At 41.9% G+C, this 25,198-nt stretch overlaps 1 protein-coding gene across 1 annotated transcript in view; it reads right to left on the bottom strand.

Moving 5' to 3' along the window:
• obscnb (obscurin, cytoskeletal calmodulin and titin-interacting RhoGEF b) overlaps positions 1-25,198 on the bottom strand; it is a 368,207-nt gene that overhangs the window by 68,209 nt on the left and 274,800 nt on the right. The window contains exons 93-96 of the mRNA XM_078423526.1: positions 23,247-23,414; positions 20,825-20,927; positions 19,502-19,631; positions 17,822-17,924 (exon numbers count right to left, since the gene is read on the bottom strand). Of these exons, the coding sequence (XP_078279652.1) occupies positions 17,822-17,924; positions 19,502-19,631; positions 20,825-20,927; positions 23,247-23,414 (504 nt within the window). The remainder of the gene's footprint in view (positions 1-17,821; positions 17,925-19,501; positions 19,632-20,824; positions 20,928-23,246; positions 23,415-25,198) is intronic.

The raw sequence follows: 25,198 nt of genomic DNA, 5'->3' as shown, positions 1-25,198 counted from the left end.
TTATATGTTGGCTCCTTAACCACTATATTAAGGTACTCCTAATTTAAACAAAGCTTTGAATTCAAGTTAGGATGGCTAGTGGGGGGTCGCTTACCCATAATGCACAGGTTGACAAAGTTCTCCACTGACTTGGTAATCAACAATCAAAATTAACTCTAAAAGGAGCCTTCCTTAAATTGGTAGTCTGTCTTTTGAGTCATATAATGGGATGGGGCAGGCTCTTTAATGAGCAAGTAAAACTACATGCATCAACAGGAGTCTGATTACATTGTCTTGACACACTTAAAACTAGTCTATGTTCATTAATGCAAATGTATTAAAGTTGGAGTGGATACTGGAATCATGTGAAAAATGAATCAAGATAAACATTGAAGAATCCCTGGAACCTATCCCTGAAGCTTGGCTGTACCTTTTGGAAGTACAATGACTTCACAAATAGTCAAGATCAAAGAGCAGTTTCTCAAAAGCCACCATATAAAATGCCCTATTACCTTTATTATGCATCTACCTACAATCTTTACCAATCAAGAGATGGCTAAAAATATACAGCACTGCAGCATGACACACCAAGCTCTGTTGGAAACCTCACCCGCACATCTCCAGACTTGCATATAATTTAAAATCAGATAACAACAATCATCTAAACGCATTGCACGGTATTCATCCCTCTCCTTTGAAGAAGTTGTTACACGACTAGAAGTGGTAGGAGAAAGGGGCAAAAGGTGCATCTACATATCCTAACTCTAGGCTTAACTGCCAGCAAGGCTACAACCATTGAAGGTGATGATATTGTCAAACTATATCTTCCCTCTTACTTGTCACTTTCCTCTTAATACATATGCTCCACTGGTTTACTAACCACAAATATTGAAATATACCTGATGGAAGTGTATAAGATAATAGGTATACATAGGGTAGATGATGAAAAGTTTTTTTCCCCGTGGAAGAGGTCTCAAAAATAGGCCATAGGTTTAAGGCGAGATGCAGCTGTTCAAAGGTGATCTAAAATTTACGTTTAACACAGAGTGATTGATATCTGGAATGTGCTGCCAGAAGAGGTGGTGGAATCAGATACAAATACTGCACTTTAAAAGACATTTAGATAGACATTTAAATAAGCAAGGTGTAGAAGGCTACCGTCCTAATATGTGGCCAAATGGGATTTGTGGAGATGGGTAAAAAGGTTGACATGGATGTGGTGGGTGGAGGGCCCATTTCTGCTCTATATTTCTCTCCTTGTTATTCACTTTCACATATATGGCTATGTGCTCCGATACTATTACAAATATGTTCAGATGAAAAATTGTTGCACAAAATTTGGAAGATGCACGAGTGGCTGCAGCAAGAACAGATGGAATTAACAGCAAGGTTACTGAATGTCAAGGCATAAATTTGATGACCTACTATTCCAATGAGGACCTCTGTGGAAGAGGCTAAAGTGAAAGGATAACGGACATGAAATAAAACTCTCCGTGCATTGGGAATCTGCATTCATTATCAAAGAGTATGAAGAGTTCCAGATTCAGCTTGGCAAAGACTTTGTGCGAAGCTTGGAGTATATCCTTTTGAGGGTGAAAGTGATGGACATCTGTTTGCATACTCTTGTGAAATTATGACAACTGATGTGTGATCTCCATTGAAGCGCAAGCAGCAGTGAAGCTAGACAAAGGTTTTTTGAGGAAAGGCAAATGTTTTATGCAGCCTCTCCAAGGAAGAATGTATTTGCCTTTTCAATAACATTCTTGCCCTTGCTGGCCGGTCTGCAAGCTCTGAATGCATTTATCAAATCCTAGATAGTGTGATCAGCGGGAATAAAGGACCACGGTTACCCAGCGTCATCCTATATTGGATGTCGGCAGCCTTCCCATAGTCATGGTAGTATGATGTGTTGGCACATAGGGTACACAGCAACTACACAATAAGCAATTTGCAAGGACTATTAGTTGACTGTTGTATGGAATATCACATGATTGATTCATTCATAAATTTTGAACATTTATTTGTGGTGTCATTCTAATTTCAACACTATGGTTAAATAGATGCTGGGATGGTCGGGTTAGGTGTAGAATGGTTGGTGAATTGGGGTTGTAGTACTGCAACTGCATTCAAATTTCTTTATAGATTGTCATAATCTATGATCTATGGCAGAAAGGACCCATCTAGGTTGTGTCTTCACTTCCTCTTCCATTTGAAGATCTTTGGCAAAAAGAGAATGAAATGTAGTTAGTTCTCCAGAGGGCACCGGTGAAGTCCATTCTACATAGCAAACTATGTTCTCCAGTTGGAAGGATCTAGATGTACAATTGTTCACTGCTTCATTCACTTCAATAGCTGCTGGCAAAACAATCCTTGAGGTGTTTTGAAGATGCAGCTCCAATAGATGACAGATTTGAGTAAAAATGTTCGTATGGAAATGCAGATGTCTCATGTTTATCCTTGCTGAGGTTCAGATGGAGAACTGTTCCCTGATGGAGCACACTCTAATTGGAATAACTTCCTGCTGACAGCACTCTCTCCCCACTCTCCTCTTCTGGTAGCATTACATGCCCTCTGCTCATTCTTCTAATCATTCTGTGTTCTGAGCTACTAACACATCCATACCCGCGAGCTATTAGTTTGCGCATAGGCCTTAAAATCTGCCAACTATGGCGAGTCTGAAGGCTTGTACTTTGTTAAAGAAGTTTATTGCGGTAGCAATATTCAATTACAAAGGATAACAACCGAGATCGCAGACAACCATTAACTCAAACTATTCACATCGAAGTCCTCTTCCCACTGACTGGTTTTTGGGTGCCAAAACCACCACGTGACCTCGCTGGCCAATCCGAGGGTTCGACTCTCAGGACCAATCCCTATGGTCGCTACATGACACCCCCCCGAGGTACGGAATCTAGCAGGGAGCCGGATTTTGCGACCAGAACGAGTAAGGAGAGGGGCTGCAGGAACCACAGGAGCAGGAGGTCCCGGGTCGGAGGGAATTGCAGGAGGACGGCCCCGTCGAGGCGGTTGACCGACCTGGACAGGGCGGTCCTGATCCAAGTGGGCAGGTTTGAGTCTGGACACCGAGACGAGCTCACTCCTGCCCCCAACATCTAAGGTGAAAGTGACCGTTCCTTTACGCAACACGCGGAACGGTCCTTCATAGACCCTCTGCAACGGGGAACGATGGGCATCCCTACGCAGAAACACAAATTCACAGTCCTTCAAGGCAGGCGGTTCATGCACCATGGAACACCCGTGACGTGAAGTAGGAACCGGAGCTAAGGAACCCACTCGCGCCCGGAGTGATACTAAAACCGACGGAACCGAGGGCTGCTGACCAGAGGACTCCGGAAGGAAATCCCCGGGCACTCTGAGTGGCGAGCCATATACCAGCTCCGCAGACGAAGTTCCGAGATCCTGCTTAGGAGCAGTGCAGATGCCCAAAAGGACCCAGGGCAGCTGATCCACCCAATCAGGGCCGTCCAGCCGCGCACTGAGGGCAGACTTAAGTTGTCGGTGAAACCTCTCCACGAGCCCATTAGTCTGTGGGTGATACGCCGTGGTCTGCTGCAACCTGGAACCGTACAGCTCTGCTAGCGTAGCCCAAAGGGTAGAGGTGAACTGGGACCCCCGGTCGGTGGTAATGACGGACGGAACACCGAAACGGGCCACCCAATGCAGGGCCAGGGCCCGGGCACAAGAGGCGGCGGAGGTGTCGGACAACGGGAAGGCCTCCAGCCAACGGGTAAATCTGTCAACCACCGTGAGTAGGTGAGTGTAGCCCCTAGAGGAAGGTAAAGGCCCAACTAAATCAACATGAATGTGGAAAAAACGGACCTCAGGAACCACAAACTCCTGCACAGGAGGTTGGACATGCCGGTGAAATTTAGAGGTCTGGCAGGGAACACAGGATCGGGCCCAAGCGGCTATTTGCTTCCGCAGGCCATGCCACACAAATCTAGCGGCTACTAAGGCAGAGGTGGAGCGAATGGACGGGTGCGCCAGCCCATGAATGGCATCAGACACCCGGCGCTGAAGGGCGGCCGGCACCACCGGCCTGGGGTGGGGGAGGGAAACATCACACCAGACTTTTGTACCCGCAGGCCCACAAGCCACTTGGGCTAACTTCAACCCTGATGTGGTGGATTGATATGCTGAGGCGATGTCTGCCAGGCGCTGTGCCTCCGCAAGCTCCTGGAAATCTACCTCGCATTCCACCGCTGAAATTGGGGAAACGGCTGGCCTGGACAGGGCATCAGCAACGGCATTAAGCTTACCCGCGACGTGGCGGACATCCGTGGTAAACTCTGAGATGGAAGTCAGGTGCCGCTGCTGGCGGGCCGACCATGGGTCCGACACTTTTGAAAAAGCAAAAGTCAGCGGTTTGTGATCAGTAAAGGCCACGAACGGGCGGCCTTCTAGGAAATACCTAAAGTGGCGGACAGCTAAATAGAGAGCCAGAAGCTCCCGGTCAAAGGCGCTATATTTCAGCTCAGCCTGATTAGGCTGTCGGCTGAAAAACGCCAAGGGCTGCCAACTGCCTCCAACATGCTGTTCCAAGACCCCTCCCACCGCCACATCCGACGCATCGACCGTCAGGGCCGTGGGGGCGGAGGAGCTCGGGTGGACGAGCATGGTGGCGTCTGCCAGAGCCACTTTAGCTGCCTCAAAGGCCGTCTCGGCCGCAGCGGACCACTCTAACTCGACAGGCTTGCCCGCGAGACACTGGAAGAGCGGACGCATGATCCGTGCTGCTGCCGGCACGAACCTGTGGTAGAAATTCACCATCCCTACAAACTCCTGCAACCCCTTCACCGTGGTGGGCCGCGGAAAGGCACGAACTGCTTCCATTTTGTCCGGCAAAGGGGTGGAACCGGCCGAGGTGATCCGGTGACCTAGGAAATCAATAGAGGAGAGACCAAATTGACACTTTGAGGGGTGGATGATTAGCCCGTGGTCTTGAAGCCGCTGGAACACGGTCCGTAAATGGACCAGATGTTCTTGCTCCGAGCGACTGGCGACCAGGATATCATCCAAATAAATAAAAACAAAAGACAATTCCCGACCGACATGGTCCATAAGCCTCTGGAAAGCCTGCGCCGCGTTTTTCAACCTGAAAGGCATATGCAACCATTCGAACAACCCGAACGGAGTGATCGTGGCAGTCTTTGGTACGTCTTCCGGATGCACAGGAATCTGGTGGTACCCCCGCACCAAATCAATTTTGGAGAACACCGTAGCACCGTCCAGACTAGACGAGAAGTCCTGGATGTGCGGTATGGGGTAGCGGTCTGCCGTGGTGACGGCGTTGACGCCGGTAATCTCCACATGGTCTCCACCCCCCAGATGCTTTGGAGACCATATGCAACGGAGAGGCCCACGGGCTGTTGGAACGACGGACAATGCCCATTTGTTCCATCTTCTGAAATTCTTCACACGCCACCATTAGTTTGTCCGGCGGCAATCTCCGGGCCCGAGCGAAAACGGGGGGCCCCTCGGTGGAAATATAATGGACAACGCCGTGCTTTGCAGAAGGAGCGTCAAAACGCTGAATGAACAGCTCCGGAAACTCGGCCAGGACCGCAGCATACGAGTCGGAGGCCGCGACTACGGCCTGGACAGTCGGGCTGGGCGGGGTGGAGCAGCGGGCTCATCGCTGCTAGCGGAGGATCGAAGGCCTTTACCTCGGACATCGGCTACTAGCGAAAAGGCCCAGAGAAAATCTGCGCCCAGGATCGCCTGACCGACTTCCGCGATGATAAACGACCATTCGTACGTGCAGGTACCGAAAGACAGAGACATTGCCCGACTACCATACGTGCGGATGGTGCTACCGTTGACCGCGATGAGGGTAGGCCCTCTCTTACCTGATCGGGCTTCGAGGTCGGTCGGCGGTACGATGCTTACTATGGCTCCTGTATCAACTAAGAACTCTGTGTCTGTGAATCGATCCACGACGTAGAGGCGTCAGTTCTGGCCAATCGCAACTGCCTCTATGTACGATCGGCCGAGGCATTTCCCGAGAAAATGCAAGGTGAGCGGCAGTTGCGGGCTTCTCCACCCCATCTCAGATGATAATAACACCAGCCGCGCTTGTGCGGATCCTTTTGGCGGGGTTTCGGAGAAATGGCGGGAGTCGCGGCGGGCTGCCTAATGGTGCCGAGACCCTGTTGATGGAACTGTACTTTCGCGATTTCGACGCCATGAGCGCATCGGCTTTCTCCGCGTATGCCACGGGGTCCTTGAAAGAACAATCCGTGAGCATAAGCCTAACGTTTTCTGGAAGTTGCTCCCGGAATGTCTGCTCGAACATGAGGCAATCCTTGTGCCCGTCCGCCAGCGCCAACATTTCGGCCATGAGGACGGACGGCAGCCGATCTCCGAGATCTGGTAGATGCATAAGCCTCTCAGCTCGATCATGCCTACTAAATCCGAAGGATGAGTACCTTCAGCGCCTCGTACTTGCCATCTGCAGGAGGGGAGGTGATGAACTGCATCACCCGCGCGGACGTCTCAGGCGGTAGGGCACTGACCAGGTAATAATATTTCGTCTCATCCACCGAGATGTTTCTCAGGTGGAACTGCGCTTCAGCATGCGCAAACCAAAGGTGTGGTTGATGCGCCCAAAACGGAGGAAGATGAACGCTGACCGTGTTTAGCTGCGGTACGCCGGGCGTTGGAACCGGAGCAGGGGCGTCTTGTCCCTGCATGGTAGGTGATCGGCTAGATCACGTCGGGGTCACCAATATGGCGAGTCTGAAGGCTTGTACTTTGTTAAAGAAGTTTATTGCGGTAGCAATATTCAATTACAAAGGATAACAACCGAGATCGCAGACGACCATTAACTCAAACTATTCACATCGAAGTCGTCTTCCCACTGACTGGTTTTGGGCGCCAAAACCACCACGTGACCTCGCTGGCCAATCCGAGGGTTCGACTCTCAGGACCAATCCCTATGGTCGCTACACAACAGTCCTTTAGCTATTATTGCACTATTTCCTATGGATTTTTGACAGCTCAAAGAACGAAGGGAAGCATGAAATGTAAGACACGGGATGGTTGAACAGCAAATTCATCACTAATTAAGAGAGGGCATTAACTCAGTTCTTGAGCTCAAATACATCAATGCTGTTGTCACATCAAGTTTGCAAAATAATTGATGTCATTATCTGACCTTGCAAAATTCTGGTAGGCATTCTTTGTGCTACATTAGCACCAACATGGCATGACATACGATGTGTAACTGACTGTACACTGACAGTAGATCATGTAGAAAATTGACATATTAGTATTTAAAAATTGAGAGCTAACAATCCATATTTCAAAGCCAATGGTTCTAGGTTTATGGTTATTCTCTATAAGACATTTGCAAACATGTTAGAGCATATAGAATGCTATTAGAGCATCTAATGCCACAGTTAAAAGAGCTTGTAGTTTATGTTTGGACATAAAATATTGTGCATGTGCTCACCTCACATAGTTGCTCCCATACTATAACTTTCTACATATAGAAGTATGACTTAATTTTGAAAGGTTTGATCATATAACATTTCATTATTAGAAATATCACTTTAAAAAAGTAATGTTTCATATTATTCAGCAGTTTGAACTAAACAGGAGAGGGGTCTGTACTTATTACAACTATGATTGTCTTGATCTTTTCCCTTCAGCCAGTAAGCCTTTTTGAGGCATGTCCTATTTCCCATACCACGTTTTCTTACTTCCAGATATAGTTTCAAATAATTGTTTATGTTTCTGATATCTCACTCATGAAATTTTCAAGCTAATTACATTCTACAAAAAATATGACTACAGATACTTCCTCCAATTGCTGCTGTAGGATTTTATACAGGTCCTACGTTTGCCAGCATTTTATGGCACATCCTACTGAATTGATATCCTTTTATTAGTCGTACCTTTCTGCAATATTTAGAGATAATCGGTGCTGCTTATTGCTCTTGAAACAAACAGAATTTTCTTTTACTAGTTTTGTTTCTATTTCCACCCTATTCACACCTTCATATCCCATTTTTGACTCTTCCTTTCCTTCTATTTCTTGACTTTTCTATCTCTGTTTCTATGCTGTCCATTACATGCTCATCATCGTTAACAGCAACTTTCGCTCCATCCATTTCACTCCCTGTGAGGGCATTGTACATTTCTTTTCTTGACTTTCCCCATCTGTTCTAACTTGTTCATATGAGTCTTCCACACCACTTTTTCTGATATACTTCATTGAAGGACTGGAGCGACTAGGCTTGTATACACTGGAATTTAGAAGGATGAGAGGAGATCTTATTGAAACATATAAGATTATTAAGGGGTTGGACACGTTAGAGGCAGGAAACATGTTCCCAATGTTGGGGGAGACCAGAACCAGGGGCCACAGTTTAAGAATAAGGGGTAGGCTACTTAGAACGGAGATGAGGAAAAACTTTTTCAGTCAGAGTTGTAAATCTGTGGAATTCTCTGCCTCAGAAGGCAGTGGAGGACAATTCTCTGAATGCTTTCAAGAGAGAGCTAGATAGAGCTCTTAAGGATAGCGGAGTCAGGGGGTATGGGGAGAAGGCAGGAACCGGGTACTGATTGAGAATGATCAGCCATGATCACATTGAATGGTGGTGCTGGCTCGAAGGTCCGAATGGCCTACTCTTGCACCTATTGTCTATTGTCTATATTGCCCTTTTTACTTCAGTTGAGGATTCTCCTTCACAATGGATGACAGGTCCTCGATCACATCTATTCCATTCTCCATACTTCTCCCAACTCAATCAGAACCATAAATGTGTTCTCATCTTTCATCTCACTAGCACCAACACTAACAATCGGAAATCAACAATTTTGCGCTGTCTAGTTTTCACCCACTCCATAGGTCCATCTTGAGAGAGTGACCATTTTGATGAAAGGAAATTGACCTGGAACATTAACTCTGTTTCTCTTTTCATAGATGCCTGCTATATACCACTGGGTTGCACCATCAGCGATGGCAGGCTCGCCAATGGTCTGTCTGTCTTTTCTGTTATTTTTAGTGTGTTTTAAAAGTATGTGTTAATGTTCTCTGGTTTATTTTATGTGGGGGGTGGGGTCGGGAGAAGCATTTTTCAATCTCTTACCTTGCCGGAGATACAATTGTTTTCTGGATCGTATCTCCGGTCCATCTGCGGCCTAACATCATGGAGCTGGCGTCCTTGCTCAAGACTGACTTTGAGCCCCACCGTGGGGCCGTGGACTTACCATTGGAGCCTGCGATCCCTTGCCTGGGATCGACGCTCCAACCATGGCCTGTGGATTTCACCATCGAGGAGCTCGCAGTCTCGGGTAGAGACTGATTTGGGGAAGCTCCAAAGTCGCAGGAGGTTTGACCAGCCCCGACCCGGGGTCCAATCGCCCGGCGCAGGGGACCAGAGATCCCCCCCGATGCGGGAGTTTGATAGCCCCGATACAGAGGGCCCAACCGCCAGCTATGGGAGCCAAGATCATCCTGTCAACGGAAGGCTCGAGGCCCCCGACCACAGGAGGACGAAGAAGGGAAGAGATTGAACTTTTTTTTTGCCTTCCATCACAGTGAGGAATGTGGAGGAGTGGCTGTGGTGGATGTTTATGTTAAAATGTATTTTGTGTGTTTTGTTGCTTTTTATTGGTATGATTGTATGGCAAATCAAATTCCTCGTATGTTGCAAAACATACTTGGTTAATAAAGTGTGATTATGATTATGATTATATTACTGAATATATTGAAAACTACTTTTTATTTCACATTTCCAGTATCTGATTGGAATTCAGAATGTTTGTTCTGCCGCACCTCTCTTCCAGATTTCTCCCCCCGCCCCCAATCAGTCTGAAGAAGGGTGGCAACATGAAATGTTGTCTATCTCCAGATATGCTGCATGACCTGCTGAATTACTCCAATACTATGTGTTTTTTTAAAACAATTTTTAGCTTTGTTTCAGCACTAATTGTACTTTTTTTAACTTGGTTCTCCTCCTGAGTCAAGTCATAACTTTAGGCCATTTTAAGGACAAGCATATAATCTCGGCTGATGCTTCAGCGCCAAATGAAAGCAGTGCTGGATTTCAAATACCTGCTGCCATTATGTACTGAAGAGCAGAGAAATTGTCTTGATATTTTGGCTAATTTTATATCCTTTACCTGTCACCGTCAAAGAAATTTACCATTTTTTAAATCTCTCTGCTGTCTGTGGAATCACTTTGTATACAAATAGTTTTGTATGATTTGTTTTGTTTTCTTTATCTAACAATCTGTAATTATTTTATTGAATCAACATTGATTTGTTAAATATTTTTAGTCAGATGATGTGCAATCTGCAACATAATAAGCATTACAAGTTATCAATTCTGACCTCAGAAGACTATCAGAAGTCAGAATACACAGATGCAAAGTTGCCAATACCCATTCCTGAAATTTGTTCTTTTATTATTTATTAAGGTCCTTTTTTCAACTGAACATTGTGTTTGTAGCATTTAATCACAATGAAAAATAATCTACAAATGGTTCAATTAATAAAGCTGGAAATGCAAGTATTTCCGGAATGGCATAGGGCTTAAATGCAACTGAAACAGTTAAAGTGGCAAAATTGAATAAAAAGCAGACATGAACCAAACACAAACCAAACAAAACCATGTCAGAAAATGGAATCCAATCATTGACAATGACCATTTAATATTGAAAATACTTAGAACCGATTTATTTTAGTTTCATACTAATTCTGAATGGTCATTAAATGGTCTTGTTAAAAAAACATTTAAAACAATTAAATGGTCTTGTTAAAAAACGGTGCCAATTTTTGTTTGTTTGCTCACTTATGTGGTGACATGGTTTTCATCACAAACAATTAAATGTTAATTCATAATTCACATATTCTGAACAAAGTGGGACAATGGTGCCCTTTACTTCAGTTTAAACTTAACTCTGTTAATGCATTTCAATTTATTAACACAAATAAGATATCTGCTTTATAAAGTATCAGCTTTCCAAATTTACCAATTCTAAATAAATTACAGGGAAAAGAACAGAGGAAACAAAAAAAAGAAATATACAGACTTTAAATGAACAATTCTCATGGTAAATTTGATGTTAAGGTAAGAGGTCCAATGTAAGGTAAACTTGCTGTTATCATTGCTACTTGCCAAAATGCATCTTAAGTGGCTGTGCTGTTAGGTGTTTCTTCTCTTCACACCTTATTCTTTCTTAACAAGATGACTGATTATCAGGTACCATCATGCGTTGTTCAGAGCTCTCTTTTCACTGGTGCAACACACCAGTTCTTCAGTAACTGTCTTACCTGGCAGTTATCTCAGCCTGGCACCATGCTGGGAAGGTTGGGGGACCATGTTGCTCCAGGACTACTGTTTTTACAGAAATTACTCAATTCAAATTTCCTGAAATGCTCCAATAGGAGTGTTGAATGGTGAATGATGTCAGCCAGTGGGCCTAAGATGTGGAAATTGTCTTGGAAAAAGAGTGACTCAAGTCAAATTACCTGGTAGTAGTTGCCACTGTGTTTCATGGAAGAAAATATCGATTTCAACTGCATAATGCTGTAAAGAAACAGTGTTATGCAACTGATGTTTTTGGGGGGGGTTTGTAAATGCTGACAAACCTGCTGTCCTTTTTTACTGGTTTAATTTCCATTTTCACTTACCTGGGAAAATACCTCAATGTTTCTGCATCAATGGATTTTCTATATTCAGGGTAGCAGTATTATTTTCTAAATTACATACGCAGGAGAAACTGTTAAAAATAAATTTGCTTCCTTTCTCGTAGACTAGTTAAACAAATAATTATACCCAAATCATCAGACTATCTGAATAACAAACAAAAGTATGAGAGATTGGAATGCAAATATAGCATCAACAGACTGACGTCACTTTATAGACAACCCTATTTCTTTACTAAGCTTAGAAAACAAATACGATAAAAATAATCAACTGCAAAAACTAGCAGCAAATTGAATAAATCACTTGTAAGTAACCAAAGCTCCAATGTTGATGAATACTTTTCTGAAAATCAAGGCAGAATATAAAGCACATATTTCACAATCATACAAATGGATGATAAGAAAAAATATTGCCGCAAAATTACCCCATGTATTAGGGCAAACAACAATACACCTACAGGAAGCAATACTAATTGTTAAAAGACATTGCTGGCAATGTTTCCTCACTTTTGGCAAGGAGATTAACCGAAGACCAATCACAAAGCAACAAGTTCTCTATTTTTATCTACCTCAAAATCTGTTCTTAAAGTAACAGCACTAAATAGCAAAAATACATTTACTTTTCTTTTTTTTTCTATCTATCCACAAGTATTTTCTTTGCTTAAAGTCTTTAGTATGATTTATAGACATAGAGTCATGCAGCACGATGGAACCATGGCCCAACTAATCCATTCTGACCAAGATGCTCTATCTAAGATAGTCAGATTTGCCCACATTTGGCCCATTTACCTCTAAACATTGCCTATCCATGTACCTGTCAAAGTGTCTTTTAAATGCTGTTATAGTATCTGCCTCAACTACCTCTTGTGGTAGCTTGTTCCATACACCCGCCACTCTCTGAATGAAAAAGTTGCCCCTCAGGATCATATTAAATTTTGCCCCTCTCACCTTAAACATGTGAGCTCTTCTTTTTGATTCCCCTATCCTGGGTAAAAGCTTCTGTGCATTCATCCTATCTATTCCCCTCATGATTTTATACATCTCTATAAGTTCAACCCTCAGCCTCCTGCGCTCCAAGGAATAAAGTCCCAGCCTGCCCATTCTCCCTTTAGCTCAACCCCTCAAGTCCTGACAACATTCTTGTAAATCTTCTCTGCACTCTTTTCTGCTCACGATATCATTCTTATATCGAAGTGACCAAAAATAAACATAGTGCTCCAAATATGGCCTCACCGATGTCTTGTAATGTAACGTCCCAACTTCGACAATCAATGCCCTGACTGAGGAAGGCCAATGTACAGAAAGTCTTCTTGACCACCCTAAATACCCGTGAGGCCATTTTCAGGGAACTATGTACCTGTACTCCTAGATCTTTCTGCTCTACAACACTCCCCAGGGTCCTACCATTGACTGTGACTGTCCTGCCCTGGTTTAACTTCCCAAAATGCAATACCTCACACTTATCTGCATTAAACTCCATTAGCTATTCCTCACTCTATTTGCCCAGCTGATTAAGAACCTACTATAATTTTTGATAACTATCTTCACTATCTATGATTCCACCTACTTTAGTGTCACTTGCAAACTTACTAATCATAATCAGTCTGAAGAAGGGTCTCAACCCAAAACATAGCCCATTCCTTCTCTCCAGAGATGCTGCCTGTCCCGCTGAGTTACTCCAGCATTTTGTTTCTACCTTCGATTTAAACCAGCATCTGCAGTTCTTTCATACACAACTTACTAATCAAACCTTTTATGTTCTCATCCAAATCGTTGATATCAGTTTTAATTAATATTACTTTCAAATGTAATTACGGAATGAATGAATGAACGAATGAATAAGTTTATTGGCCAAGTATGCATATACAAGGAATGTGCCTTGGTGCTCCACTCACAAATGACAACACAAACATACAGTTAACAATTAACAATAAAGCATAACCACATCAAAACAACATTACGGTCTAAACATGTGGGTGAAACTAAACCAGAGCAAAAGAGACTACAGACTTTGGTTAATGAGTAGAACTATTACTCATGGAAAAAAGCTGTTTTTATGTCTGGCTGTGGCTGCTTTGACAGTCCGGAGTCGCCTTCCAGAGGGAAGTGCCAACCAACAGATATTCTTAAATACATTTAGTATTCCAAACTAAGATTTACAAATTATGTAAAATGTTAAGTGTTAAGGGGTTGGGGTCGGCACATAAAAGCAATATCAAATATGATAAACAGCTTAAAAGAAACTGAAATACTATGGGGTAGAAATTTGATCAACTGAAACAATTTGTGCAAAACGGTGCAACCGGATCAATACTCTGACATCTAACTTCAGTACTCAAAAATGAATTTTCCGATCTATATTTCCATATTTTAAAAATATATTGATTAAATCTATTTTTCTTTTTAATGTATCAAAATAATTTGACTGATTAATGCACTTGAAAATAATCTGAAATCATAAGATCGTAAGAAATAGGAGCAGAATTAGGCCAATGGCCTATTGAATCTACTCTGCCATTCGATCATTGCTGATCTATTTTCCCCTCTCAACCCCATTACCCTGCCTTCTCCCCATAGCCTTTGGGACCCTTAAAATCAAAAATCTATCAATCTCCGCTTTAAAAATATTCAATGAGTTGGCTTCCATAGCCATGCTCTGTGGTAATGAATTCCATAGATTCATTACCATTCTAAAGATATGTCCTTTTATTCTGAGGATATGCCTTAAAAACATAGAAAATAGGTGCAGGAGTAGGCCATTCAGCCCTTCGACTCTGCACCGCCATTCAATATGATCATGGCTGATCATCCAACTCAGTATCCCGTACCTGCCTTCTCTCCATACCCCCTGATCCCTTTAGCCAAAAGGGCCACATCTAACTCCCTCTTAAATATAGCTAATGAACTGGCCTCAACTACCTTCTGTGGCAGAGAATTCCACAGATTCACCACTCTCTGTGTGAAAAAAACCTTTCTCATCTCGGTCCTAAAAGACTTCCCCCTTATCCTTAAACTGTGACCCCTTGTTCTGGACTTCCCCAACATCGGGAACAATCTTCCTGCATCTAGCCTGTCCAACCTCTTAAGAATTTTGTAAGTTTCTATAAGATCCCCCCTCAATCTTCTAAATTGCAGCGAGTACAAGCCGAGTCTATCCAGTCTTTCTTCATATGAAAGTCCTGCCATCCCAGGAATCAATCTGGTGAACCTTCTCTGTACTCCCTCTATGGCAAGAATGTATTTCCTCAGATTAGGAGACCAAAACTGTACGCAATACTCCAGGTGTGGTCTCACCAATGCCCTGTACAACTGCAGCAGAACCTCCCTGCTCCTATACTCAAATCCCCTCGCTATGAATGCCAACATACCATTCGCTTTCTTCACTGCCTGCTGCACCTGCATGCCTACTTTCAATGACTGGTGTACCACGACACCCAGGTCTCGTTGCATCTCCCCTTCTCCTAATCGGCCACCATTCAGATAATAGTCTGCTTTCCTGTTCTTGCCACCAAAGTGGATAACCTCACATTTATCCACATTATACTGCATCCGCCATGCATTTGCCCACTCACCTAACCTATCCACGTCCCGTTGCAGCCTCCTAGCATACTCCTCACAGCTAACACTGCCCCCCAGCTTCGTGTCATCCGCAAACTTGGAGATGTTGCATTCAATTCCCTCGTCCAAATCATTAATATATATTGTAAATAGCTGGGGTCCCAGCACTGAGCCTTGCGGTACCCCACTAGTCACTGCCTGCCATTCTGAAAAGGACCCGTTTATTCCTACTCTTTGCTTCCTGTCTGCCAGCCAGTTCTCTATCCACATCAATACCGAACCCACAATACCGTGTGCTTTAAGTTTGCATACTAATCTCTTATGTGGGACCTTGTCGAAAGCCTTCTGGAAGTCCAGATATAACACATCCACTGGTTCTCCCTTATCCACTCTACTAGTTACATCCTCGAAAAATTCTATAAGATCCGTCACACATGATTTACCTTTCATAAATCCATGCTGACTTTGTCCAATGATTTCACCACTTTCCAAATGTGCTGCTATCCCATCTTTAATAACTGACTCTAGTTATGCCTTCTGGTCCACTACTGGAAACATATTCTCCACGTCCACTCTATCGTGGGCTTTCGTTATTCGGTTGATTTCAATGAGATCTTCCCTCATCCTTCTAAACTCTGGCGAGTACAGGCCCAGAGTAACAAACACTCCTCATATGCCCCAGCAAATCATCAGCCAGCATTTTTTGGTATTGATTATATTTTAAAATGACTGATCGGGAAAGTGGAAGAAAAATATTCTCTAGCCCTGTGGGCTGTGGAAACTGATTTGCTGACTGCATTTAAAACAGATTTACGGATATTAAAGGAATTTAGCAGGAAAATGTTACGGTATAGATGGATTGACAGTGGAAAGGACTACCTCAGCTCGTTTATCTTGCATTCTTATGCATTAAATTGACTTGAGTGCCCTCTCATTATGATCACTGACAGAAAAGTAAATTAAGAGTCAGGGAGTCAGAGTAATACAGCACAGAAACAGCCCCTTTCGGCCAACCCGTCCATGCCAATCAAGATTCCCATTCAAGTTAGTTTCATTTGCCTATGTTTGGCCCCTATCCCTCTAAATCTTTCTTCTCCACGCACCTGTCCAAATGTATTTTAACTATACTGAAGCCTGCTTCTGGCAGGGTAGATTTCAGCTACTTTGCAACAGTTTCCATATTGATTTATATCCATCCTTCATTTAGTTTTAATTTTATTAGCTCTAAAACATTCGTTCATCTATATGGTTTTATATTTCCTCTCTAAATCTCTCCACTTTCATTTTCCTTTAAGACCCTCTTTAAAATATGTCTTAGACACAGCTTCTACATTTTATTTAAATGTGTCAATTATTTCCCGATTATGCATTTGTACAACATGTTGAGGAATTTTTCTGTGCATATAGGTACTATAAATATTCTTATTTCCAATTACTCAGATAATAAAGCAGTCAATTATCACAAATAACAATAGCTCAATTGAATCCATACTTTGATGAGTGAATATCAAATAACATTTGACAACACATACAATGCTACATATTCACAAACAAAACTTACAAAGTCACTCATTCTCTTCCTGACTAACAGAGCACATTCAGGGATTGGGTTTTCCGACTAAGATCTGACTTGCCAAAATCTTTCAACCACTCAGAAAGCATACATCAGGAATATGTTGGTCTACTCGTCATTAGTCTTAATGAGTAAAACTAGAACTAAGAATCTTATCACAATCCAGGACAAAGCAATCCCTTTGACCAGCAACCTATCACCAATTTAAGTATTCTATATCTGCATCACCAGTATCCTGTGGGGGAAAAAAAAGTCTTCAGGATAAACAGCATTTACAGAATGTGCTGCTAAGGTTTATTCGACTGAACTATGAAAACTTTCCACCTTTATGACTATATATGTTCAATGTTCTTGCTTCTTAAGGGACAAGGTGGAGGAAAGCGAAGAATAATGAGGAAAGTGAAGAGACAAGATATAGTGGAGAGAGGGACAACAAGATGAGAGGAGGAAATATTGAAGAAAAAAGGGGAATGATAGTTCATGCAGTGTTGTGAAGGAGGACAGGAAGAAGAGGGAAAGCTTCAAAAGGAATTGACATGGAGAAGGTGTTTCCGTCAGTGGGAGGTAGTGGGAACATAATGGTTTAAAAGAGTGGTCGAAATTATTGTCTTGGAGCTTCTCCCGCAAATTGGTCATAAACCTCAGTTCTATGTCCTCCGTCCTACAGGTACAAGGTGGTTCAGGTTGCTACTTATTTTGCCAGCCTGACCAGTCTATCAAGTTCCTGACATACGTCGTATTCCTACCCTGTCTGCAAACTGGTTGCCTCCTCTTAATTTGTCAATTTATATCTCTTTTAAATAAGATTGGTGGAACAATATATGATATGCTGATAATATATATGACAAGATACTGCTTTACCAATATTGAATTGCAGCCATGTTATTTAGTTTTAAAAGTCTATGAACTCAACAATCCAACCACAACAGATTGACCTCACTTCTCGACAAATGCAACAGCTTCTGAACAAATATATTTTTAATTCATCAGCTCCCAGAACTGTGTCTGCATAGTAAAATTAGGTAACTTACCTTCAATCATGACAATTTGATTCTCTTTCTTTTCTGGTATTACAACAGGAACCTGAAGATAAAACTCTGCAACATCTCTGGCTGTGCCCAGTTTGTTTGTAATCTATTATTAAAAGAAGCATCAATTCAGATTTACAAACCTAGAGGTAGATTACGACTGTTCCTCTGGCGCACAAGTTAAATTTTGTTGGGGTACCTTCTTTTCTATGAAAGGACATTGTTTGAAGAAGTGTGTCTGAGTGTTTGAGTGCAAAATTAGAATGAATTTGTTTCATCTTTATTGAGCTACACACTATGGATTTGGTGGAGCATAAATCACATTAATGACCCAAAGTTTTATAGGTCAAGAAGCTTCTGATGGCAGCAGATTGTTTTCAAGCAATTCAGAATGTGGGATGGAATCCAGATCTTTCAGATTTCCATCTCTCAATAGCCTCAGTAGAACTTCTGTTACTTTTAAAAACAGGCTCATACCTGCTCAGACATAAGAGAACACAAATGCCTTAGTGTGCCAGATATAAGGAAAATATTTTATCTTTTAGAGTATAGAATTGGGATGTCATGCTGCAGCTGTACAAAATATCAATCAGACTGCATTTGAAGAATTATGTACAATTCTGGTTGCCACAATACAGGAAGGGTGTGGTAGCAGTAGGAAGAGTGCAGAGAAGATTCACCAGGATGTTCCCTGGTATGGAGGGCTTTAAGGAGGGACTGGGTTTATTCTCACTGGAATGTGGGAGACTGAAAGATAACCTTAAAGAGGTTTATCAAATTATGAGGGCCATAGGGTGTACAGTCAGAGTATTTCTTCCGGGGTGAGGGGAATATGAAACTAGAAGGCATACATTTAAGATGAGAAGGGGGAAATTTAAAGGAAATCTGAGGGGCATGTTTTCAGTTCAAGCTTTTGTACTGTATGTTTTGGGTGGCTCTTGTGATTTTATCACAATATTAATAAATGTTTTATTAAATACAAGATGTACAACAAGAATGACTGAAATGACAAGTTCATATTTCAAGATTAAAAACAGCCAGAACCTATTAAGGTCCTATATGCATGGAATATGCAACGAGAAGCTGAACACTACCATTGAAGCACCAAATAACGTTCAATATCAACTTACAAATAAAGATAACTGATGTGTGTTTTCTTGGTTAGAACTGACAATGTATTTGTTCAGTTTCACTGCCTCTATTGTATAACAGGGATTTAGTAATAGTTTAATTTACAACCTTTACTAAAAGAAATATTCAAACAAAATAAATCGCCAGAAAATGAAACTTATTTTTTGGGGATTTAAGTGCAATTTGCCATACAGGCCACCGTGTGGTCTATTCTTAGCACAAAAAAGAGATATTTGCATATGTGCTTGCATGTCCCTATTGCCAATGTTGTTTGGCTTTATGCTCAAAACACCTAGACAGAAGTACCTTCAGATGTCATATTCAACCATTCTACCTCAGTGAGCTCAAAAAGCTGCCTTAGGTTTACCCATTCACTGCTGAAACATTAAATTACATTGAGAAGAATCCTCTACATGTATAGAATGGTAAAATTGTTCAGGATATAATTCATTGATCAATTTTTCTATGTCAATAGAAATATGGTTTTGCTAATGAATGCTAACATTATTGAATTGTCTTAAAACTTTATAATAAGCTTTATGACATACTCACTTCACATTCATAGATTCCAAGGTCATTTTTTTCTGTGTTTTTGATGACCAGCATCGCAACTCCAAACTGCGAGTCAAAGAAAGTCTGGTATTTTGCTTTATTTGTTAGTGGTGAGCCACCAGTACTCCATCTTCAAAAATAACAGAATTAATTGAAAATCACAGCAGCCGGAAGGAGAAAACTTCAAAAATATTAATTTTAATGTTTCAAAATTGTATTTAATGAAAAATAAGTCAAGTTTGAAATTGAAAGAACAGCAAGTCTTTTAAATTTGCAGGCAGATCAATAATTAACCAGAATTTGATCAGTCTGCATTCCATTCGATTCAGAAAGTGTCAACAAACTTCAAATTATATTAAACCTGTGTCTATATCTGCACATTGAGAGCTCAACTACCCTAGATTCATGTGAGCTATGGCTCTGAAAGATCCCACATGTCCTTGTATGCGCGGAACATCTTTTGTGGACTCCACCATACGGTGATCAAACAGTGATTGATCTGGGAGCTTTATTACATTGCAGTTTAGAGCTTCTCTGTCAGAGACAGCAACCTCTTAACCTATATTCAGGACCTGATTTATGTATCTAAACTTCTTCAAGGCAGTGGCAGAGTATTGTGTTGAAATTATTTTGAAACTCCTGGAGGATGGGGGTATTTTATTGTGTCAGTCTGAGCACATACTCAAAAGGTTTCATACCTGGAAGACATGATGAATGATAAATTATCTATAGTATCCAAATGCCTGAAACCAACAACGGTTAGTCAATTGATTTAATATAATAATGGAGGCATGGAAACATGCAAAATGATTGGGATAAATGATTGCTAGAAGAGAAAGCAAAATGATAGAGAAAAATAGCTTATTGTTAATAAAAGGACCAGCAATCAGAAGAAGCAATAGTGACCTGGAGAGGAAAACCCAAGGAAAGGGATGATTTGTGTGTGTGTGTGTATGTGGGGAGGGGCAGGGTAAGATTGCATGGAAGGACGCATGTCAGACAGAAAGAGGTCATTAACAACCGTTGGGATTGCAGTGAAGATGCTATTTACTATTCTTAATTTTGATAAGGGGGCATCAAAGCCACATGTAACAACTCTTGGAGATCATGTCAGACATGATCAAAAGGGAAAATTTCATGAATTTTGTTTTTTAATTTTAATTTTATTAGGTGTCTTTTAAGTAAGAAATCTCAGGGAAGAGGGATAGTGCCAAAGGAAAATATCATGAAGCTACTTTCCAAACACAAAGCGTAATTTAAGGAATGAAGAGTTTTAAATCAAACAAAGAAAAAAATGACATGCTTTTAAATAGTAAACTTTACCTTATCTGAGGAGCCGGTGCAGCTTCAATAGTGCATGTAAACTGTATATCTTCATTCTCTACAAACGGAATGTTTCTAAGATGGCTTACAAACCTTGGAGGCACTGGAAATTAAGGTAATAATTTCAAATTATACCGTGAAAGCTCTTAAAAATGGGTTTATTAGAATATATATATTATTAAGCAAACAAACAAACTTAATGAGCATCAGTTCAACCTAAGCTATTGAAAAATTAGGACCCAGAAACTGGTTTGTGCAGAAAACAATTCTTGATTTAAATGGGTATGCTCAAGGTATACTTGATTATAGGCAATGTAACTTAACCATCTGAGACTGACAAGCAGAGGTTAACTTCTGGATGTACTAACATCACTGATTGATACCAATCACCCTCTCAACATCACTAAATATTAGTAGTCATCCTCAAGTTTGTTCTGGAAGAGACAGGGGAGGTTGATGGATTATTGCAAATGTCTTGGATCCGGATGTGGACCTCTACCTCTTCCCAACCCCACATTCATCTAAGTGGTGAGAGAGGAAAGACTTAATAGGAACCTGAGGAGCAACATTTTCACACATTTGGGTGTATGGAACAAGCTGCCAGAGGGGGTAGTTGAGTTAGGTACTGTAACAACATTTAAAAAAATTTAAGCCCCTGTCCCACTGCGACGATTTTTTAGGAGACTACAGGCGACTAGACTGTCGCCACACGGTCGGCGGGGTGTTGCGTATATGGTAGTGAGTCGCATCCAAAGAGTTGTAACATTTTTCTGGTCGCCGCTGGATTTCGGGAATGTTTAAACATTTTCAGCGACTGTTGGTTTGACGCCAATGAGCGTAGCTTGACGTCTCCTGACGTGGGTGCTATCATACGTTGTCGCCAGGTGACGTAGTTTGTCGCCAGGTGACGTAGGTTGTCGCCGGTGCTGACTTTGGCGAATTCCAAGTGTGGACTTGATCTGATCATCCATCAGTGTAATGTGTCCATAAATGATGTTAGGTTTTCTATGTTTTTGCACTTGTATTCTGTTTAAAGTTTGAATTTAAAAGTTTGAAGTTTATTGAAATTTATTGGTTTATTACAATATTTTTGTATGCACTGTTGTGTGTTCTTATCAACATTAAAAAAAATTGTTTGAATATCAATAAAGGAAATTCTTGACATTTTGATGGGAAATTGATGTATGAAGTTATTGTATTTCAGAGTAGTTTCTCATGGCATCACTTTCAAATAGTCATGATGCAGAATGATTGGAAACCCTACCGTACACCCCCTTCTGTAGGGAAACTCGGTGAAACGTGAATTGTCTTCAGTTGTCTTCAGGGTCGTAACTTGTCGCGGGTGGACGTAGGTTGATTTCAGTTGTCGTAGGGCGTAGGTTGTTGTTGGTGCGGTCGTAGGTGGACGTTCTACTTGCGACGATTGGGTCGCCGGTTGTCGGTAGCTTGCCGTAGCTTGACGTCCACTAGGTGGAAAGTTGTTGTAGCTTGTCATAGACATTGTCGTAGGGGGGGTCCAGTCGCCGGCAGTTGCCTTAAAAAACGCCTAACTGGGACAGGGCCTTTAGACAGGTACATGGACAGGAAAGGTTTAGAGGGATATGGGACAATCGTGGGCAGGTGGGACTAATGTAGATGGGCATCTTGGTCAGCATGAAGTTGGGCCAAAGGGCCTGTTTTCATGCTGTATGGCTCCGTAGCTCTAATTTTACTTTTGAAAAAAGTTCTTTCTTAGGGCGAGTGTTTAGTGATTTGATTTAAGATTGTGTTTGAGCTACATACAGATACAGATTTTTCAGAACCTATCTATCTTACTGTCAAATGTAACAATAACAGAAATTGTTCAAAAATTCAGCTTGTAAGACAGGATGCGGAAAGAGAAATAAAGTTAAAGTTTCAGGTTACAGACACTTTGTCTGGGCATCTAACAAAGGGTCTTCGGCCTGAAATGAAATCTGTTTCCAGAGATGCTGTCTCACCTGATGAGTTTTACTAGCATTTTTTGATTTAAAAAAAAAATTCATTACCATCAAATGTGTTTGGGATAAATCAATATCTTAAAGAGGATTTGAAAAAAAGTTATATTCCATATCAAAGCTCTGTAATTCTGGACAAAAATGAGAGCACTGCCATTTTCTATGCTCTGGCACCCTCTTCACATCTAAGGCATCATCTGAATTCGGATGGTTCAGTTATGCTTTGTGCAGGACATGTACATTTTTTCTATTATTGAGAATGCATGGGTAAAACTAATTTATAACTAATTTTTAGCCAGTAGCTGGCCCTGCTTGGGAAAAACCCCCCACCAAAAAAAGGTTTTTATTTACATCAGAAAAATAAATTTAAATAATGCATTTACATTCATTAAAAAAAAAGATTATCATTAATGTAAAAGAGATTCTGGAAGATTGCAATTAAATACCTTGAACAATAATCTTTCCAAGTGTATTGGCATGCCCAGCAGCACTGGCTGCATAACACATATATTGACCGGAATCAGCAGCATTTAGCGTGTCCAAGATCAATGTGCAGGAACCATCCTCATCCTCGATAATAATGTGATGTGGGTCAATCTCCACCAGTTTTCCATCTAGTGATAACAACATGAATATGCTCAGAGGAATTAGTGACATTTTTCTGCAGTTTTCATTATAATATCAACAGATATCTACAATCCAGCAGGCAAAAGTAAATAATTTTTGATTAACCATCTGGCCTTGATTTTAAAAAATAACATAAATCTTTAGCTATGTGTACACGGGACATGGACATCACTGGAAAATCCAACATTAAATCCCGAATCCTTAAAAAGGTGCTGGTGATCATCCTTCTCAAGTAAGGTAAAGGTACTCCCAAGGTGTACGAGGACTAACAGTGTAGAGGGAAGATAGCCAGTATAAAGAAGTGGCGAGACAGGGGCAAATGGGTGATTATCATCCTTCATCCTTCCTCAATCTACCAATCACCCACTGACACCAGTCTCACCACAAATGCTGCTTGGGCCGCTAGGTTCCTCTAATAGATTACTGCTACCCTTAATTCTGGACAACCCCAAACATCCTTCTTGAATCAAATCTGAGCAAGTTTGATGGAGATTAAAACTGCTAACGACACTCAAGGTGTGATTTCATCAATGCATTTTCCTTCCAGGATAATGGATTCAAGAACTAGAGGGCATAGGTGAGATGGTGAGAGGAAAACAATTTAATAGTAACCTGAGCTACAACTTTTTCCACGGTGGGTGATGGGTAAATAGAACAAGCTGCCAGAGGAGGTAGTTAAAATAGCAACATTTAAACAGACATTTGGACCGGTACATAGAACAATGCAGCACAAGAACATGCCTTTCAGCCCACAATGGCTGTGCCGAACATGATGCTAAGACCAACTCTTATCTGCATGCACATACCCCAATCCCTCCATTCCCCGCATAGCCAAATGCCTATCCAAAAGTCTTTTAAATGCCACGGATGTATCGGCTTCAACCACCATGCCCCGGACACTCACCACCCTCTATGTAAAAAATGTGCCCTGCATATCTCAATAGACAATAGACAATAGACAATAGGTGCAGGAGTAGGCCATTCAGCCCTTCAAGCCAGCACCGCCATTCAATGCGATCATGGCTGATCACTCTCAATCAGTACCCCGTTCCTGCCTTCTCCCCATACCCCCTCATTCCGCTATCCTTAAGAGCTCTATCCAGCTCTCTCTTGAAAGCATCCAACGAACTGGCCTCCACTGCCTTCTGAGGCAGAGAATTCCACACCTTCACCACTCTCTGACTGAAAAAGTTCTTCCTCATCTCCATTCTAAATGGCCTACCCCTTATTCTTAAACTGTGGCCCCTTGTTCTGGACTCCCCCAACATTGGGAACATGTTTCCTGCCTCTAATGTGTCCAATCCCCTAATTATCTTATATGTTTCAATAAGATCCCCCCTCATCCTTCTAAATTCCAGTGTATACAAGCCTAATTGCTCCAGCCTTTCAACATACGACAGTCCCGCCATTCCGGGAATTAACCTAGTGAACCTACGCTGCACGCCCTCAATAGCAAGAATATCCTTCCTCAAATTTGGAGACCAAAACTGCACACAGTACTCCAGGTGCGGTCTCACCAGGGCCCGGTACAACTGTAGAAGGACCTCTTTGCTCCTATACTCAACTCCTCTTGTTATGAAGGCCAACATTCCATTGGCTTTCTTCACTGCCTGCTGTACCTGCATGCTTCCTTTCAGTGACTGATGCACTAGGACACCCAGATCTCGTTGAACATCCCCTCTTCCTAACTTGACACCATTCAGATAATAATCTGCCTTTCTATTCTTACTTCCAAAGTGAATAACCTCACACTTATCTACATTAAACTGCA

The sequence above is a fragment of the Rhinoraja longicauda genome, chromosome 2, assembly GCF_053455715.1.
Source record: "Rhinoraja longicauda isolate Sanriku21f chromosome 2, sRhiLon1.1, whole genome shotgun sequence".
In the NCBI taxonomy this organism is placed as follows: Eukaryota; Metazoa; Chordata; class Chondrichthyes; order Rajiformes; family Arhynchobatidae; genus Rhinoraja; species Rhinoraja longicauda.
The sequence above is the reverse complement of the archived record's forward strand: the minus strand, read 5'-3'. Positions and strand labels throughout refer to the sequence as shown.